The 20,600-nt window shown below is 42.4% G+C and overlaps 1 protein-coding gene across 2 annotated transcripts in view; it reads left to right on the forward strand.

Annotated features, from left to right (window-relative positions):
* FMN2 (formin 2) overlaps positions 1-20,600 on the forward strand; it is a 311,085-nt gene that overhangs the window by 118,401 nt on the left and 172,084 nt on the right. For both annotated transcript variants that reach the window (XM_067025752.1, XM_067025753.1), the window contains 2 exons: positions 9,256-10,940; positions 12,447-12,591. In XM_067025752.1, coding sequence (XP_066881853.1) covers positions 9,256-10,940; positions 12,447-12,591 — 1,830 coding nt within the window. The remainder of the gene's footprint in view (positions 1-9,255; positions 10,941-12,446; positions 12,592-20,600) is intronic.

Below are 20,600 nucleotides of genomic sequence, written 5' to 3' on the forward strand. Positions count from 1 at the left end.
CAGCAGCATAGCACAGGGAGATCAGCTCAGTGCTCTGTGACCGCCTAGAGGGGTGGGATAGGAAGGGTGGGAGGGAGATGCAAGAGGGAGGAGATATGGGGATATATGCATATGTATAACTGATTCACTTTGTTATAAAGCAGAAACTAAGACACTGTTGTAAAGCAATTATACTTCAATAAAGATGTTAAAAAAAACCAAAAACAAACAAAACAAAACAATATGGTACCGACACAAAAACAGACACACAGATCCATGGAACAGAATAGAGAGTCCAGAAATAAACCTGAGCTTATATTATCAAATTCACCTACAGCAAAGGAGACAAGAGTATATGATGGAGAAGACAGTTTCTTCAATAAGTGGTGCTGGGAAAACTGGACAGCTACATTTAAAAGAATGAAATTAGAATATTTTCTAACACCGTACACAAAAATAAACTCAAAACAGATTAAAGGCCTAAATATCAATGTAAGATCAGAAACCGTAAAACTCCTAGAAGAAAAGATAGGCAGAACATTCTTTGACACGAATGATAGCAATAGTTTTATGGATCTGTCTCCTAAAGCAAAAGAAATAAAAACCAGCATAAAATTAATCTGAAAAGCTTTTGCATGGCAAAGGAAACCATTGACAAAATGAAAAGACAACCTACTGAATGGGAGAAAATATTTGCAAATTATGTGAGTGATAAGGGACTAATATACAGAATACATAAATAGCTCATACAACTCAACAACAAAAAACAAAAACCTTGGGACTTCTATCGTGGTCTAGTGACTAAGACTGTGCTCCCAGTGCAGGGGGCCTGGGATTGATCCCTGGTCAGGGAACTACATCCCACATGCATGCTGCAACTAAAGATCCCACATGCCACAACGAAGGTCCTGCATGCTGCAACTAAGACCCAGTGTAGCCTAAATAAATATTAAAAACAAAAACCAAAACCCCCAATTTAAAAATAGGCAAAAGACCTGAATAGGCTTTTTTCTAAAGATGACCTACAGGTGACCAACAGGCACATGAAAAGATACTCAACATCATTAGTCCTCAGAGAAATGAAAATCAAAACCACAATGAGATATCACTTCACACCTGTCAGAATGGCTGTCATCAAAAAGAACACAAAGACAGAATATACATATATATATATATATATGTATGTATAACTGAGTCACTTTGCTGTGCAGAAGAAGTTAACACATTGTAAATCAAGTATACTTCAGTAAAATTTTTTTTAAAATAATAAAAGAAAATGTAAGAAAAAGAAGGAACACAGTAACAAATGTTGGTGAGAATGTGGAGAAAACAGACCCCACGTACACTGTTGGTGGGAATGTAATTTGGAGCAGACACTACAGAAAACAGTATGGAGGTTTCTCAAAAAAACCTAAAACCTACCATGTGACCCAGCAGTTTCACTCCTGGGTATTTATCTGAAGAAAAAAAAAAAAAAAGAAAACACTAATTCGAAAAGATACATGCAGCCCAATGTTCGTAGCAGCATTATTTATAATTGCCAAGATATGGAAGCAACCTAGGTTTCCATCAAGAGATGAATGGATAAAGAAGATGTGGTACATTTATACAATGGAATATTACTCAGCTATAAAAAATGAAATCCTGGAAAAACCCGAATGAACTTTTTGGCCAATCCAGTAGTTTGTGTCATCTTTGTATTAACCTCTTAATTATTCCTCCACGGTAGATGAAGAGAGGGGAAAGTAGTAGGTGTCCATGCTGTGGATGGTGGCTCCTTGTGTTGGCCTCTCTTGGGGTCATCTGTGAAAAGCCCTGGATGCTCTGGAGAAGCAGTTCTGAGCACGGGGACCCTGCCCCCTCCCCTCTCATTCCAGCCTTAAGGGAGCAGTTGAGCCTGTCTGAGCAGGTGTGTGATCCTGAGGTTTAGTCAGCTGGAGTCTGTTCCCCCTTCTCTCCTATAACCTGTCCCTGCATTTCTCCTTTTTCTCTACCCATTCCTCTCTCTTGTCTTTTCTTCTTACTCATCTGTTATTGGTAATCAGTTTACCCAGAGGGCTTCCCCCTTTTCTATACCCAAAACACTTTTTCCTGAAAGTGTCCCCTTGGGAGAGGAAGACACTGTGTGGGTGTGAGGGTGACCCACACGGGGGCACAGTTGCTCTCAGCCATCTTCATAAATTGTGGTGACAAAAGGCATCCCTTTCTGAAATGCCTTGGATAAAATATTTGAATGGTAGTAATGTGATGTAAGTTGTATACATGCACTTAAGATATATGAATATGCCCATATGGATATCAGAAATATTTCCCATGATCTTATTGGAGACCCTTTTAGAGATTATCTTTTTTTAAAAAAAATTATGATTAACATCTTGTATTAGGAAGTATCTTTGTCATTGAACCAATATCAATACATTATTATTACCTAAAGTCCATACTTGATTCAGATTCCCTTATTTTTTAAAAAAATAATAATAGCTAACATTTGTTGGGTGTTCATAATACACTACCCACTGTGCTAAATAACTTATAGGCTTTATCTCATTCGTCACAACCATCAGATATAAGGCACCATTATTATCTCCACTTCAAGGAAGGGAGATTTAATATTGGAAGGTTATGGAATTATTATTATTATTTTTATACAGCAGGTTCTTATTAGTCATCAATTTTATACACATCGGTGTATACATGTCAACCCCAAGCACCCAATTCATCACACCCCCACTCTCACCCCTCCATGGCTTCCCCCCTCCTTGGTGTCCATACGTTTGTTCTCTACATTTGTGTCTCAATTTCTGCCCTGAAAACCAGTTCATCTGTACTATTTTTCTAGGTTCCACATATATGCGTTAATATACGATATTTGTTTTTCTCTTTCTGACTTATTTCACTCTGTATGACAGTTTCTAGATCCATCCACGTCTCAACAAATGACCCAATTTCGTTCCTTTTGATGGCTGAGTAATATTCCATTGTATATATGTACCACATCTTCTTTATCCATTCGTCTGTCAATGGGCATTTAACTTGCTTCCATGACCTGGCTATTGTAAATAGTGCTGTAATGAACATTGGGGTGCATGTGTCTTTTTGAATTGTGATTTTCTCTGGGTATATGCCCAGTAGTGGGATTGCTGGATCGTATGGTAATTCTATTTTTAGTTTTTTAAGGAACCTCTGTACTATTCTCCATAGTGGCTGTATCAGTTTACATTCCCACCAACAGTGCAAGAGGGTTCGCTTTTCTCCACATTTGTTGTTTGTAGATTTTTTGATGAAGCCCATTCTGACTGGTGTGAGGTGATACCTCATTGTAGTTTTGATTTGCATTTCTCTAATAATTAGTGATGTTGAGCAGCTTTTCATGTGCTTCTTGGCTATCTGTACGTCTTCTTTGGAGAAATATCTATTTAGGTCTTCTGTGCATTTTTGGATTGGGTTGTTTTTTTTTTTTAAATCGAGCTGCATGAGCTGTTTATATATTTTGGAGATTAATCCGTTGTCCGATGATTCATTTGCAAATATTTTCTCCCATTCTGAGGATTGTCTTTTCGTGTTGTTTATGGTTTCCTTTGCTGTGCAAAAGCTTTGAAGTCTCATTAGGTCCCATTTGTTTATTTTGGTTTTTATTTCCATTAGTCTAGGAGTTGGATCAAAAAAAGATGTTTCTGTGATTTATGTCAAAGAGTGTTCTTCCTATGTTTTCCTCTAAGAGTTTTATAGTGTCCAGTTTTACATTTAGGTATCTAATCCTTTTGAGTTTATTTTTGTGTATGGTATTAGGGAGTGTTCTAATTTCATTCTTTTACATGTAGCTGTCCAGTTTTCCCAGCACGACTTATTGAAGAGACTGTCTTTTCTCCATTGTATATCCTTGCCTCCTTTGTCATAGATTAGTTGACCATAGGTGCGTGGGTTTATCTCTGTGCTTTCTATCTTGTTCCATTGGTCTATGTTGCTGTTTTTGTGCCAGTACCATATTTTTTGATTACTGTAGCTTTGTAGTATAGTCTGAGGTCAGGGAGTCCAATTCCTCCAGCTCAAGACTGCTTTGGCTACTCGGGGTCTTTTGTGTCTCCATACAAATTTTAAGATTTTTTGTTCTGGTTCCATAAAAATTGCCATCGGTAATTTGATGGGGATTGCATTGAATCTGTAGATTGCTTTGGGTAGTATAGTCATTTTCACAGTATTGATTCTTCCAATCCAAGAGCATGGTATATCTCTCCATCTGTTGGTATCATCTTTAATTTCTCTCATCAGTGTCTTATACTTTTCTGAATACAGGTCTTTTGTCTCCCTAGGTAGGTTTATTCCTAGGTATTTTATTCTTTTTGTTGCAGTTGTAAATGGGAGTGTTTCCATAATTTCTCTTTCAGATTTTTCATCATTAGTGTATAGGAATGCAAGAGATTTTTGTGCATTAATTTGTGTCCTGCAACTTTACCAAATTCATTGATTAGCTCTAGTAGTTTTCTGGTGGCGTCTTTAGGATTTTCTCTGTATAGTATCATGTCATCTGCAAACAGTGACAGTTTTACTTCTTCTTTTCCAATTTGTATTCTTTTTTTTCCTTCTGATTGCCGAGGCTAGGACTTCCAAAACTATGTTGAATAATAGTGGTGAGAGTGGACATCCTTGTCTTGTTCCTGAACTTAGAGGAAATGCTTTCAGTTTTTCACCATTGAGAATGATGTTTGCTGTGGGTTTGTCATATATGGCCTTTATTGTGTTGAGGTAGGTTTCCTCTATGCCTACTTTCTGGAGAGTTTTTATCATAAATCGGTGTTGATTTTTGTCAAAGCGTTACTCCTGCATCTATTGAGATGACCATATGGTTTTTATTCTTCAGTTTGTTAATATGGTATATCACATTGATTGATGTGTGTATTTTGAAGAATCCCTGCATCCCTGGGATAAATCCCACTTGATCATGGTGTGTGATCCTCTTCATGTGTTTTTGGATTCTGTTTGCTAGTATTTTGTTGAGGATTTTTGCATCTATATTCATCCGTGATATTGGTCTGTAATTTTCTTTTTTTGTAGTATCTTTGTCTAGTTTTGGTACCAGGCTGATGGTGGCCTCATAGAATGAGTTTGGGAGTGTCCTTGCTATGCAATTTTTTGGAAGAGTTTGAGAAGGATGGGTGTTAGCTCTTCTGTAAATGTTTGATAGAATTCACCTGTGAAGCCATCTGGTCCTGGACTTTTGTTTTTTGGAAGATTTTAAATCAGAGTTTCAATTTCATTATGTGTGATTGGTCTGTTCATATTTTCTATTTCTTCCTGGTTCAGTCTTGGAATGTTATCCCTTTCTCAGAATTTGTCCATTTCTTCCAGGTTGTCCATTTTATTGGCATAGAGTTGCTTGTAGTAGTCTCTTAGGATGCTTTGTATTTCTGCGGTGTCTGTTGTAACTTCTCCTTTTTCATTTATAATTTTATTGATTTGAGTCCTCTCTTTTTCTTGATGAGTCTGGCTAATGGTTTATCAATTTTATCTTCTCAAAGAAGCAGCTTTAATTTTATTGATCTTTGCTATTTTTTTGTTTCTATTTCATTTATTTCTGCTCTTATCTTTATGATTTTTTCCTTCGGCTAACTTTGGGTTTTGTTTGTTCTTCTTTTTCTAGTTCGTTTAGGTATAAGGTTAGATTGTTTATTTGAGACTTTTCTTGTTTCATGAGGTAGGCTTGTATAGCTATAAACTTCCCTCTTAGAACTGCTTTTGCTGCATCCCATAGGTTTTGGGCCATTGTGTTTTCATTGTCATTTGTTTCTAGGTATTTTTTGATTTCCTCTTTGATTTCTTCAGGGATCTCTTGCTTATTTAATGACGTATTGTTTAGCCTCCATGTGTTTGTGTTTTTTAAGTTTTTTCCCCTCTAATTCATTTCTAATCTCATAGCATTGTGGGCAGAAAAGATGCTTGATATGATTTCAGTTTTCTTAAATTTACTGAGGCTTGATTTGTGACCCAAGATGTGATCTATCCTGGAGTATGTTACATGCGCACTTGAGAAGAAAGTGTAATGTGCTGTTTTTGGATGGAATGTCCTATGAATATCAATTAAATCTATCTGTTCTATTGTGTCATTTAAAGTTTCTGTCTCCTTATTTATTTTCATTTTGGATGATCTGTCCATTGGTGTAACTGAGGTGTTAAAGTCCCGCACTATTATTGTTTTACTGTCGATTTCCTCTTTTACAGCTGTTAGCAGTTGCCTTATGTATTGAGGTGCTCCTATGTTGGGTGCATGTATATTTATAATTGTTATCTTCTTGCTTTGATCCCTTTGATCATTATGTAGTGTCCTTCCTTGTCTCTTGTAACATTCTTTATTTTAAAGTCTATTTTATATGATATGAGTATTGCTACTCCAGCTTTCTTTTGTTTTCCATTTGCATGGAATATCTTCTTCCATCCCCTCACTTTCAGTCTGTATGTGTCCCTAGGTCTGAAGTGGGTCTCTCGTAGACAGCATATATATGGGTTTTGTTTTTGTACACATTCTGCAAGCCTGTGTCTTTTGGTTGGAGCATTTAATCTATTCACGTTTAGGGTAATTATTGATATGTATGTTCATATGAACATTTTTTAAATTGTTTTGGGTTTGTTTTTGTAGGCCCTTTTCTTCTCTTGTGCTTTCCACTTAAAGAAGTTCCTTTAGCATTTGTTGTAGAGCTCATTTGGTGGTGCTGAATTCTCTTAGCTTTTGCTTGTCTGAAAAGCTTTTGATTTCTCCATCGAATCTGAATGAGGTCCTTGCCAGGTAGTGTAATCTTGGTTGTAGATTCTTCCCTTTCATCACTTTAAGTATATCCTGCCACTCCCATCTGGCTTGTAGAGTTTCTGCTGAGAAATCAGCTGTTAACCTTATGCGAGTTCCCTTGTGTGTTATTTTTCATTTTTCCCTTGCTGCTTTAACTAATTTTGCAAAAATTTATTTATTTTTGGCTGCATTGGGTCTTCATTGCTGCACGCGGGCTTCCTTTAGTTGCAGTGAGCTGGCGCTACTCTCCGTTGTGGTGCGTGGGCTGCTCATTGTGGTGGCTTCTCGTTGCAGAGCACGGGCTCTAGGCGTGCGGGCTCAATAGTTGTGGCTTGTGGGCTCTAGAGTGTAAGCTCAGTAGTTGTGGCACACGGGTTTAGTTGCTCTGCAGAATGTGGGATCTTCCTGGACCATGGCTCGAACCCATGTCCACTGCGTTGGCAGGCGGATTCTTAACCACTGTGCCACCAGGGAAGCCCAATAATTTTTCTTTGTCTTTAATTTTTGCCAATTTGATTACTGTGTGTCTCGGCATGTTTCTCCTTGGCTTTACCCTGTATGGGACTCGCTGCACCTCCTGGACGTGGGTGGCTATTTCCTTACCCATGTTAGGGAAGTTTTTGACTGTAATATCTTCAAATATTTTCTCAGGTCCTTTCTCTCTCTCTTCTCCTTCTGGGACCCCTATAATGCGAATGTTGTTGTGTTTAATGTTGTCCCAGAGGTCTCTTAGGTTGTCTTCATTTCTTTTCATTCTTTTTCTTTATTCTGTTCTGTAGCAGTGAATTCCATCATTCTGTCTTCCAGGTCACTTATGTGTTCTTCTACGTCAGTTATTCTGCTATTGATTCCTTCTAGTGTAGTTTTCATTTCAGTTAATGTATTGTTCTTCTCTGTTTGTTTGTTCTTTAATTCTTCTAGGTCTTTGTCAAACATTTATTGCATTTTCTTGATCTTTGCCTCCATTCCTTTCCCGATGTCCTGGAGCATCTTCACTATCATTATTCTGAATTCTTTTTCTGGAAGGTTTTCTATCTCCACTTCATTTAGTTATTTTTCTGGGGTTTTATCTTGTTCCTTCATCTGGTACATAGCCCTCTGCCTTTGCATCTTGTTTACCTTTCTGTGAATGTGGTTTTTGTTCCAGAGGCTGCAGGATTGTAGTTCTTCTTGCTTCTTTGTCTGTTCTCTGGTGGATGAGGCTCTCTAAGAGGCTTGTGCAGGTTTCCTGATGAGAGGAACTGGTGGTGGGTAGAGCTGCGTGTTGCTCTAGTGGGCAGAGCTCAGTAAAACTTCAATCCGCTGGACTGCTGATGTGTTGGGCTGGGTTCCCTCCCTGTTGGTTGTTTGGCCTGAGGCAACCCAACATTGGAGCCTACCTGGGTTCTTTGTTGGGGCTAATGGCAGACTCTGGGAGGGCTCACGCCAAGGAGTACTTCCCAGAACTTCTGCTGCCAGTGTCCCCATCCCATGGTAAGCCACAGCCACCCCCCACCTCCGCAGGAGATCCTCCAACACCAGCAGGGAGGTCTGGTTCAGTCTCCTATTGGGTCACTGCTCCTTCCCTTGGGTCCCGATGCACACACTGCTTTGTGTGTGCCCTCCAAGAGTGGAGTCTCTGTTTCCACCAGTCCTGTCAAAGTCCTGCAATCAAATCCCACTAGCCTTCAAAGTCTGATTCCCTAGGAATTCCTCCTCCCATTGCCAGACCCCCAGCTTGGGAAGCCTGACGTGGGGCTCAGAACCTTCATTCACTCCAGTGGGTGGACTTCTGTGGTATAAGTGTTCTCCAGTCTGTGAGTCACCCACCCACCAGTTCTGGGATTTGATTTTATTGTGATTGCAACCCTCCTACCATCTCATTGCGGCTTCTTCTTTGTCTTTGCATGTGGGGTATCTTTTTTGATGAGTTCCAGTGTCTTCCTGTCAATGATTTTCCAGCAGCTAGTTGTGATTCTGGTGTTCTCACAAGAGGGAATGAAAGCATGTCCTTCTACTCCACCATCTTGGTTCAGGCTTCCAAACTCACAATCCCTGCTCACATATTGTAGCTCTCTCTCGGACACTTCTCCACCTCTTAGCGATTACCTTTTAAAGGTTGTGATTAACTTTAAAATTCAGGATTTATAATGTCTTTAGGGAACGTCCTAATAGCAGATGTTACTGGGCAGGAAGAGAGTAGCCTATGGTGGCATTATGTGGGTCTGTCACTCAGCCTCTTCTTCCCTCTTCTCAGCGGTCTGCTGGTCTTCCATCATTTCATTCGAAGATTAGACAGGGGACTTAGGACTTCATGGTCACGTGTGTAAACTAATTAGAAATCCGAGGATGGAAAAGAAGGGACAAGTGGAAGTAGTAATAGTGTCTTTTCCATGGAGGGAGCGTTTAGAAGTATTATAACAAACAAATACATTTTGCTTAATTTTGTAAGACTCGTTTTTGGTGTTTTGAGTATTCCTTATTTTATATTTAACTGTGATGTCTCTGTTGCCCCTCAGGAAGTTTGTGACATGAAATCTGAGGGTCAAGCCACTGTCATTCAGCAGCTGGAGCAGACCATTGAGGATCTGAGGACCAAAATAGCTGAGCTAGAGAAGCAGTACCCGGCCGCAGACCTGGAGGCGGCCGCCTCAGGAGACGCGTGTCTGCGAGTTCTCAGGTTGGGAGAAGAGGAAGTAGGGCATCAAAGGATTTTACAGGCAAAGTCCATCCAGACGTCCCCAACAGAGGAGGGTGGGACACTGACATGTCCTCCCATGGGCACCCTGCCTGAGGCCACGAGTGGAGACTCCGCTGGGCCGTCCTCACCTCCCGGACCTCAGACCAAATTCTGCGCAGAGATTTCTTTGGTCGTGTCTCCAAGGCGAATATCAGTTCAGCTCGATGCACATCCATCCCTCCAGGCTCCACCACCCACGTCGCCGCCCTGGTCTGACAGTCAAGGACAGGCGAGCTCACAGCCTTCCTGTCCTTCGTTTCACACGGAATTTGAAACCAGCCACGAGCACTCTGCTTTCCCCTCCTCTGAAAACAGCTGTGACATCCCCACTGCACTGCCTCTGTCTCCCAACATCTCCCACCAGATGCCTGGTCTGGGCACCGTGGCTCCTCCACGGTCCCCGCCCCATGTTGCGCCTGAGCCTGCGCTGTCCAGCCCACCGTGCCCCTCACCTCCTCCTCCACCTGGTCCAGAGATGCTGCCACCCCCTCCCCTACCTTTGCCTGGTGAGGGAATTCCCCCCACCCCCCCTCCTCCCAGAGGGGGAATTCCTCCCGCGCCCCCTCTTCCCGGGGTGGGAATTCCTCCTGCGCCCCCTCTTCCCGGGGTGGGAATTCCTCCCGCCCCCCCTCTTCCCGGGGTGGGAATTCCTCCCGCCCCCCCTCTTCCCGAGGTGGGAATTCCTCCCGCCCCCCCTCTTCCCGGCGTGGGAATTCCCCCGGCCCCCCCTCCTCCCAGAGTGGGAATTCCTCCCGCGCCCCCTCTTCCCGGGGTGGGAATTCCTCCCGCCCCGCCTCTTCCCGGAGTGGGAATTCCTCCCGCCCCGCCTCTTCCCGGAGTGGGAATTCCTCCCGCCCCGCCTCTTCCCGGAGTGGAAATTCCTCCCGCCCCCCCTCTTCCCGGAGAGGGAATTCCTCCCGCCCCCCCTCTTCCCAGGGTGGGAATTCCTCCCGCCCCCCCTCTTCCCGGGGTGGGAATTCCTCCCGCCCCCCCTCTACCCGGGGTGGGAATTCCTCCTGCGCCCCCTCTTCCCAGTGAGGGAATTCCTCCCGCCCCCCCTCTTCCCGGAGTGGGAATTCCTCCCGCCCCCCCTCTTCCCGGCGTGGGAATTCCTCCCGCCCCCCCTCTACCTGGGGTGGGAATTCCTCCCGCCCCCCCTCCTCCTTTGCCAGGTGTGAGGGTTCCGTCTCCTCTAGCCCCTCCCCCTCCTCACCCTCCTGGAACAGGTGTCCCCCCACCCCCCCCACCCCCTCTGCTTCCTGGATCCGGCCTTGCTCTCCCAGCACAAGCTGGGAGTAGCACTTCACCAACACCTCAGGCGTGTGGATTTCTTCCTCCACCGTTGCCAGCTGGCTTGTTTGGATTCGGGTTGAACCAGGACAAAGGCAGCAGGAAGCAGCCAATAGAGCCTTGTCGGCCGATGAAGCCTCTGTATTGGACGAGAATTCAACTGCACAGTAAAAGGTAACGTGAACAGGGGCTCATCTTTGCACAATATTGTCAATATGAGGGAAGCATTTTCCTTTAAAACTCTGGAGAAAAATGAGTAAAAATAAAATAAATAAAAATAAAGCTTGCCTGTAGATGATAACCTCAATATTTAGTGAAGCAATTTTAGATTTTTTTCCAGAACTATCAGAGGGATAAAACAAATGACATGAATCAATGTACAGATTTCTGTCTATATAGTTTTTGATTGATTTTTATAGATAGAGGGATATATTTTTCTTAGCGTACATGCTGTGTTGCCTCATTGCAGAAACTCACTCTGATAAATAGCTTATAAAAGTAAATCAAATCCTTAGACTGACTCTTGAGGATGTTTTCTGCATCCTTTTGAAGGCACGGTCTTGTTTTACTATTCAGAAATGTGCTCCACAAAAATACACACATCCACACCCCATGTGTGAAATGATTTAGTTCTGAGCATTTCATGGCACATCTGTAGATGATATGCAACACTGTGAGGTCATAGAATCACAAACTTATATGATTTTTATAAAATATATGATATTTGTGAAAGAATGCCTCCCAGCAGATATGCTGCTGGTGTATTACTTATCCATGGATGGTCCATAATCTGGCTCCCCTACCCCTCGGATGGTACTGGGACATGGCTGTCGAATGTGCCAATGGGAGAAAAAACATGCCCTTTAAATTTCACTGGAGTTCCTTGTCCCAAGTTCTCGTGACTCTGAATTTGTGTGTGTGTGTGTGTGTGTGTGTATGTGATGTGGCACAGATTTAGAAATAGGATATTTACCAGGTTCATTTTCATTTCTTATATTAATTTTCTCTTCACTGAATCATAGTGGGAGAGGAACCTATCTATTTTGACTACTTCTGACTTTGCAGCTCATTCTCCGAGTAATTTGCTGGGTCGCTTCTATGTGCTGAGGCATCATTTCCAAATGTGCCCCAAACTCATTTTTATCCATATGCAGTATATGAAGTTCTTTTTGTTTTGCTTTTTTTGAATAGATCTCCCCTTTTTAGGTGGCACTACATGACTCCACAGTCACTGAAGAGTCAGGGGACAGGCAGTGATGGGCAGCAGTGGGGAGACGAAGGTGCCTCTGTGGACATGAAGTGATTTATTTTCAACCCACAAATAACCCACAAAGCTGATGGGTCAGGTTGGGTTTGTGAGATATCAGACATTTCCTGCCTTGAGAGCCGTACAGAGAGGGGTTCTTCTTTTATGTTTTTATATGGCGACTTGATGACTGAGAATTCTTGGAAATGATCCTTTCCAGGCAAATGTCTCATTCTGTATTGACGCTGTTTCTCATCACATTGATTAAGCAAATGGTGATTGTACAGAAAAGAGCATCTTTCCCCTGATCTCCCTCCGTCCTCCCTCCTGCTCCTCTGGCGCCTCCCTCCTCCCGTCCCCATCTATCCCTGCTCACTGTAATGTCCTGCAGTTTGGTTTGATGGCTCTCTCATGGGTCTTTTGCTTAACTTTAGAGACTCCAGTGCTTCACTTATTTGGGAAAAAATTGAAGAGCCCTCCATAGATTGTCATGAATTTGAGGAATTATTTTCTAAAACTACTGTAAAGGAAAGGAAGAAACCGATTTCTGACACCATCACAAAGACCAAGGCTAAACAAGTGAGTACTCATGTGTTTTCTGAAATTGGACAGTGTTTTGGGCATAAGTGTGAACTTTCATTAGAGAAAAACATGGACATTGTTTTCTGGGCTGTGTACCCTCCACAGTCTGTAAGCAGGTAGCAGAGGTTAGCCTTTTAGAACATGAAGTTAAGTAAGACTTTCCCAGATAGAACAACAAATAATCATCTCCACCAAGTGATCATGTTCTGACTACTTTATTTGTAGCTTCATGATACATATTTCCAAAATTTCAGCAATTGCTTGTTTCCAGAATTAGTTGTCTAGAAACAACCTGTCACTTGATTGAAATCCAACTTAGTGCTAGTATGGATGGAAAGAAAGGTAAGAGTGAGCAAAGGAAAGCAGGCAAGAAATCCAGTCCTTAGTAACCAATCATCTGTTTGGTATTTTGTTGCTATTGTAATATCTGAGTGGATGCCCTGCAGAACCCAGCTAAACAGTCACCTTGTACTTGACACAGGGAAGAGACTCTTGCATCCAGTTCCAACATCTCCATTCTGTGTCAGCACCTTTGATCTATCCTGTGACATCTGAGTCCTAAAGATAAGGAAAAGTGCATGTGGAGGAAAACATTTTCATGCAGTGTTTGTCCACTGATCTACCCAGTCGCCTTGATCGTGAAATGATTTTGTAAATTTCTCAAGGCGGCCATTCAGGAGAGTGTAGTAAAGTCTTAGAACAATGAGCCCAGAAGGAAGGTATTGCCGTTGGTGCCCATCCTTCACCCTGAAGCGGGGGGATGGTGGGAAGCTCCGTCTTTTGGGGTGAAAGAAATAGAGAGAAATGAGGCCTGAAGCTGGCACAGCTTCCCCAGGCGAGTGGCAACTAAGGGGTGATGTGATTCTGTGAACTTTTGCTACTGACCTGGAAGTTGTAGCTAGAAGTCTGACTCGGAGATATTTCCATCCATATTTATTTCGAGGCAGACAGCTGCCCCCAGATGGGTGCTGTGGAATCCAGCCGGGAGGGGTGGGTTTGAACGGAACCTCTAGCTGAGCCTGGGGGCAGCCTCACCACAGGCATCTCTATTAGTCTGACGACGGTGCAAACCAAATATGATGCAGTTGCGTTTTTCAGAACCATTTATGATGACACAGCTGGTTGCTGGTAACCTTAGATCAGAAAAGGCACTGAATAAATATTTGTTTAACAAATCAGCCAGCTGGCTGGAGGAGGAGGGCTTTATATATATCAGTGGCTATGCCCAGTAGTGATTAAAAGCCAGAAAATAACTCATCTCAAAATAAGCAATATCGCCAAGGTGGCTTTGTCAGTGGAATAAAGGTAAATGGAAAACCACGTTTTTCTGGCAGAGGTAAATGTTCTAAACGGCATGTTTGCATATAGTACATGTAGGCTGAGTCATCACACTTGCTCCCATGGACTGTATCAGAAATGGAAAAGCCGTCTGCGTGGGGAATACGGGTGGGGAGCGCAGAGGCCGGGTAGAGCGAGGCAGTGGGCTTGTCACGTGATGAAGGGCGAGGTGATGCGGACGTCACTGGTCTAGGGATGAAATTCTCCAAAACGCCAAGCATACCCTCCATATCTCCTGTCACCACTTATTTTCTGTTAGATGAACAGAGACAAGGAAGCTGCCGCATGTTACCTGCAAGTATACGATTTCATGATTTTTTGAGGTAGCGTTCAGTTTTTAAGCCTACTGAAATAAGATTTCTGTCCAAATCATGAAGATTTCACACTCAGCTAGCTGGCATGAGATGGCCCCCTTGCACATGACCATCTGCAGCTTCACGTCCGCACCGTGGCCTCACCCTGTCGTGAGCCCATCAGTAAACTGTGGGTATGAGCCTTTGCCAGTGCTGTCATTTGCACCCGTTGGTGGTGACACAGCTATTGACCTGCAGCTTAAAGAGGGTTTGTGGACCAGTCTCCACCCTGACTCCTGATGAGCTGTCAGCATATCCTTGGCCAGGGTCTTGTACTCAGCTCTGCTATTCAGGTTTGTTTTGGGAGGGATAAAGTAATTTTTCCAGTATGTTGATAAGAGAAAAATCTGCTATAAAGTGTTAGATGGCTGAAGAAAGCCAGTTTTATTTAACTCTGTTGTATTCGGAAGAAAAATTTACCCATTCCAACTACTTGAGACATGTAAAATTTCGTTTAAGGAAAACGTATTTTCCGTATGCATGCAAGCACACTGAGCCCTGAGCAACCTGGACTTGGGGCACCAACCTCTGTGCAGTCCAAGATCTCTGTACAAATTATAATCAGCCTTTCATTTTTGGGGTCCCCCCATATCCGAGGTTCCACATCCATGGACAAAACCACCCTCAGCTCGTGTAGTGCTGCAGTATTTACTACTGAAAAGACTCTGTGTGTCAGCGGACCTGCACAGTCCAAACCACTGACCTGTGGTTGCCCTTGTTATATGTGGACCCTGATTTCCAGTGGGACTGAGAGCCGTAGATGCTTTGGCTGCCCTTGTTTTGTGGACACTGATTTCCAGTGGGACTGATAGCCGTTGATTCTGTGATTGCCCTTGTTATATGTGGACAGTGATTTCCAGTGAGACAGATTGCCGTTGATGCTATAACCTGTGTTTATGGAGGTTTTTCTAGCCAGTCTTCTCACACACGGTGGAAGCCAAGAGCCCTGGTTTCTCCAAATACTTTAAAATAGCTAGATAATATTTCTGTGATCTGTCCTCTTCTTGAAAGTAAGTCTGCGGCTGGATGCATTGGCCTTTAGTAGCTCTCTCGGGAGATACGTCTTCTGTGTGACCACAGAGGTGCCCCACCTGGGCAGCCTGCTCTGTGGCATAAAGAGAAGGGGCTGCTTGCTCTCTGGACTCTGGAGCAGCTGCAGTGAGGCACGTCTGGTGTCTTTCAGCCCTTTGTCCTCCAGGGAACCCAACACAGAGCTTTCCTTATTTTTTCATGGAGCCTGTACTTAAGTCGTGTGCCTACGTCTTAGTTCACCAGTCTTCATTGTGAGGTTATGAAAGCATAAGGAGATTTGCTGAGAAGGTATAGTTTTATCAGACTATGATTTCACGTAATTCTCCTTTAGCAAATGAGCGTGATGCTTATGGGTCAGAATTAAATATTGAGCTGCTCACTCGGTGACACAACAACCCTGTTGCCCGCAGAATCAAGAGGGAGATGAGGTCCCTGTCTGAAACATGACACACACACGCGCCTGCCAGTTCTTAAGGAGCGTCCCAGAGCGAGTGCGTGGTGACCCATGCCTTGCGGCTCACAGGCGAGTTCAGGGCCTGCGATTATGGAGAGCGACCCTAAGTCGCCTCAGGATCTTCATGTCCAAGGAAACATTAATTCACCCAAGCTTATGAGCAAGGAAGTGGGACAATTTACACTGGAGTGATCTTTTTTACATTTTATTTTATTGTTCTTTTTTATTTCTTCTTACATCATTTTGGCAATTTACACATCTCTACTAATATATCTAATTCATTTAAGTGTGTATCTATTTTTATATTTATTACTTTAAAAGTATATATTTTAATTCTTTTTTTTTTTGGTTTTTTAACATCTTTATTGGAGTATAACTGCTTGGAGTGACCTTGACAGTAGGAATCCTCTGACAAAGAGGTTTCTAGTTAATCCCATGTCAGATGAGGTCCGAGCAGAGATACTTTGGGAAACAGCAGTAGCAGCCGCAGCTTCAGCAGTAGTACTAGTACTGGTACCAGCGGGGATCCTGGCAGCAGGAGCCTGCAGGCGCGTGGCCCCTGTCTGCGCAGCCCCAGGCTGGCTCCTCCCACCCCCTAATCCTGTGAGGGAGACCCTGTACCCCTGGTGCTCAGCACGCAAAGCTGAGATGCAGGCACGATCTCACGCTCCCAGCGCAGTGAGGGGCAGAGCAGAGCTCGGGTGCACACCCAGCTGTCCGGCTGCAGAGCCTGTGTTCCTCATCACTAGCCATGGGTGTGGATGTGAAATATTGTACGTGACGGCCAAGTGTGGAATGGGATTTATAAGAAGACTAGAAGAGATCCTTTTTGAAAAGAATCTGAATTTGTACTGATTATCATATGTGCTCCATATTTAAATGACTAGTTAACGTTTATAAAATTGTGTGTGGAGATACTTTTAAAGCCTTTTCTGTATTCTAACAGATTTTGATAAGTACATAAAATATGATACCACCCAATATGCCATTTGCCCAATTAAATAAAAATTTATCAGAGTGGTGTGAGCCTTAGACACATAAGCTTTTGTAAGCAGTAAAAATGAGGGCCTTTTGCTTGTGTGGCAAATAAATAGTGGGTGGAGGTACAGCTACTGTGGTTAAACCCACCAAATGTTGAGTGGAGATAGTTTTGATTCTACAAAAAGGGACGTCTCTGTAAAATATGCCATAAGTCAAAAATGTCTAATAATCCTTAAAAGGTGTGTAAAGGAACATGCTTCCCACAATATAAATTTGCACACAGAACTTAACAAGAGTGAATGAAAAGAATCTGTTTGGCTTTTTAAATACATAATTGCCATTTATATAACCATTTAATGCAACAAATGAATTTCTTCCTGGGTTTCTTCTGTTCTATTTGTCAGATTAAAATGCTCTGCCCAAAGAATGGGGGAGAAAAGGAATTCATGATAGGTAAATATTTGTTTGGCTTCAGCTTCTGGAAATATGATTAGAAAAATAGATAGTTAAATCTGCTACTTATTATTAGGGGAGTTAATAAAAGACATTTGGCATTTTGTACAATCTTGCCACTGTGCTTGCTGACCTAACTTCTAAAAAGGCTTTTTTTTGTGTTGTAAAACTTCATAATAACAATGGGAGAAGAAGCATTCATTACTTAAATGTTCCTATGTGGGAGTGTGTAATGTAATGCCTCCAAGTATTCTTACGTGAAATAGTAATTGCCATTAAAAGGATTTTTCCTACTATGTTGGGGCGTGCTGGTAAAGAGTGTGAGCTGTACTTCAAATACTATTGTAAGATTGGTTGGTCAGAAGAGAACAAAGGGTATGTATTTTACCTGTGAATCTCTGCTTTACTTTTACTAAGTGCAAATATTTATCTTTAGATTAAAAAATATGTTTTATCATAATCAGTTGATATTTCAGTGTTCACAGGCTGATGGCCTGAATGATCATCTGAGAAGTTAAGTCTAGTTGGCTGTATTGGTGTTAAGTTTTCCTGTCGTAGCTGGCAAGGGTGTGTTTTGATTGGATGGTTCTATTTGTCTCGTAGACCTAAAATAATGTCTGAAATACCAAATATCTTATAATAAGACAATTTAGATCTGTTTTGGGGACTACATCATAAACATTTGGTACTTTGTAATTTTTAACAGGATGTTTGTTTTTTATCGATAACAGAATACATTTCTGTTGCAAGCCTTAAAAGTGTACTTATGTAGAAAACCACATCAAACTACAAGGCTATAGTTAGACGAACATATGTTTTGTGGATCCTAGGTTTGTTTTAGATGTTGAAAGATTTATTATTTTTTTTGGAGATGCTTTTCCTATAATTATTTGTAGAGCATACACAGTTAATTCAAAGAATGTAACAATAATAACCTCTTTAAAAATTTTTTTCTTTTAGTCAAAATATTTTTATACTTGTAAGTAAATGGCTATAAAACAAATAAGCAAAAAGACTAATGACATAATACAAAGGAAATATAATTAGGCTAATGATCCTTGACCTTGCTGGATGTATTAGGAAAATTATATCTGATTAATTATACTTTGGAATTGCAAAAATTTAATCATGATGCTGAAGGTTATTTCTTTTGGGCTTCACATTTGCATGCTATGATGATATTAAGATTTTGTTGGACTAGGTATATTAGAAAAGGGTATTAACTTTTAATGGCTGGGGTGTTCTATTTATTATGATCCATCGACATTGAAAAAAGTGTTGTTTGGAAAATATACTTGAGATTCATTACCTTTTATGATTATCTATGGAAACTAAAACTCATCCTTGCAAAAGTGAGGAAAGATTTTTGGTCAGATGAGGGGAGAGTGTTTTCTTAGTATTGCTAGTGTGGAGAACCGGGAAAACTGGAGGGAAGGGGGGCACAAATTACGTTCACTGTTGCATCCCTTTCTTGATCCGATGGGAACAGGGTTTCTCCATTTCAGCCAGGAGTGTAGCAAAGAAAAGCAGCAGCCATGCCAGGGAGAGCCAGCACTAACCACTCCAGGCACAGTGTGCGCTGCCTGTGGTCAGGACTGAAATGGAGCAAGTTGGCTGGACTTAGGGTGAGGCTGTTGGAGGAGATGAGGCTTGAAGAATGTATTTCATTCAGACATTTTCAGAGGAATAAGGGATGGATTTTGAAAATAGCACCCCGAGCAGAGATTTCCCTGCATCTTGTTTAAAACCATAGAAAATCAGCCAGTAGAGCAGCAGTCTTCTGTGTGCGGGGAGCTCCTGTCTGATGGTTTCAGGGATGTGGATAGGGCTGTTGACAGCCATTTCCCTTCTCTGAATGTGTGTCCTTCTCATCTTCCAGCAAAAGTCTTTAGGTTTTTCTCATTAGACATAAGAGTGAGAAGTGAATTTAGGTAAATTAGACTTGAAGTTAATTTTGACGTCTTGGTGCCACATAGTGGAATGTACGTTTCTATAACATGGACAGCGGCCGGATTCTGGACTATCCGAGAGCAAAGGAGAATTTTATTTCTTGTTTGACTTACACAGTTACTATTATGATAGCTCCTGCCTTTGCCCGTGGGAGGTGATGCTGCTGAAAGTAGACTGGCTGTTCCCACTGTACCTCCTGTGACCTAAGCTGAAAAATGTTCCCAGTTATTTGGGGGGCACAAATTTAAGACTTAGAAGAAAAATTAATGTTCTTATTTATATCTCTTTTTTAATTTAAACCATTTATTTATTTATTTATTTATGGCTGTGTTGGATCTTCATTGCTGCGTGTGGGCTTTCTCTACTTGCGGTGAGCAGCGGCTACTCGTTGCGTTGCGGGGGCTTCTCGTTGTGGTGGCTTCTCTTGTTGCAGAGTACGGGCTCTAGGCACATGGGCTTCACTAGTTGTGGCACGTGGGCTCAGTAGTTGTGGCTCACAGTCTCTAGAGCGCAGGCTCAGTAGTTGTGGCGCATGGGCTTAGATGCTCCACAGCATGTGGGATCTTCCCGGACCAGGGCTCAAACCCGTGTCCCCTGCATTGGTAGGCGGATTCTTAACCACTGAGCCACCAGGGAAGTCCCAAACCTTTTTTTTTTTTTTTTTTTTTTTTTTTTTTTTTTTTGTGGTATGCGGGCCTCTCACTGTTGTGGCCTCTCCCATTGCGGAGTGCAGGCTCCGGACGCACAGGCTCAGCAGCCATGGCTCACGGGCCCAGCCGCTCTGCGGCATGTGGGATCTTCCCGGACCGGGGCACGAACCCGTGTCCCCTGCATTGGCAGGCGGATTCTCAACCACTGCGCCACCAGGGAAGCCCCCCAAACCTTTTTTATTTAAACCAAGATACAAGTAAATGTATGCTTCTTTTTCAAAACGATGTTCATAATGAAAGATTTCTAACATTTCTGCTTAGTTTTTGGTTTTGTTAATAAGTGAATTTTTTTTTTTTTTTTTTTTTTTTTTTTTTTTTTTTTTTTTTTTTCGTTATGCGGGCCTCTCACTGTTGTGGCCTCTCCCGTTGCGGAGCACAGGCTCCGGACGCACAGGCTCAGCGGCCATGGCTCACGGGCTTAGTTGCTCCGCGGCATGTGGGATCTTCCCGGACCAGGGCACGAACCCGTGTCTCCTGCATCGGCAGGCGGATTCTCAACCACTGCGCCACCAGGGAAGCCCAATAAGTGAATTTTTAAAATTGCTAAACATGTAACTTGAAACTCTATCTGAAATATCACGTTACAATTTTCTTTGGAGATGGGCCTTCTAGACTGACAGACCAGCAGCTTGACAGGTCCTCTTCCCAGCAAAACAACAATTTAACTAGTGAGAACTATAACAAAAATACTCATTTAAAGTCTCTGGAAATTGTCCTCAGGGCACAGAGGAAATG

Source organism: Kogia breviceps, chromosome 2, assembly GCF_026419965.1.
Source record: "Kogia breviceps isolate mKogBre1 chromosome 2, mKogBre1 haplotype 1, whole genome shotgun sequence".
Lineage (NCBI taxonomy): Eukaryota > Metazoa > Chordata > Mammalia > Artiodactyla > Physeteridae > Kogia > Kogia breviceps.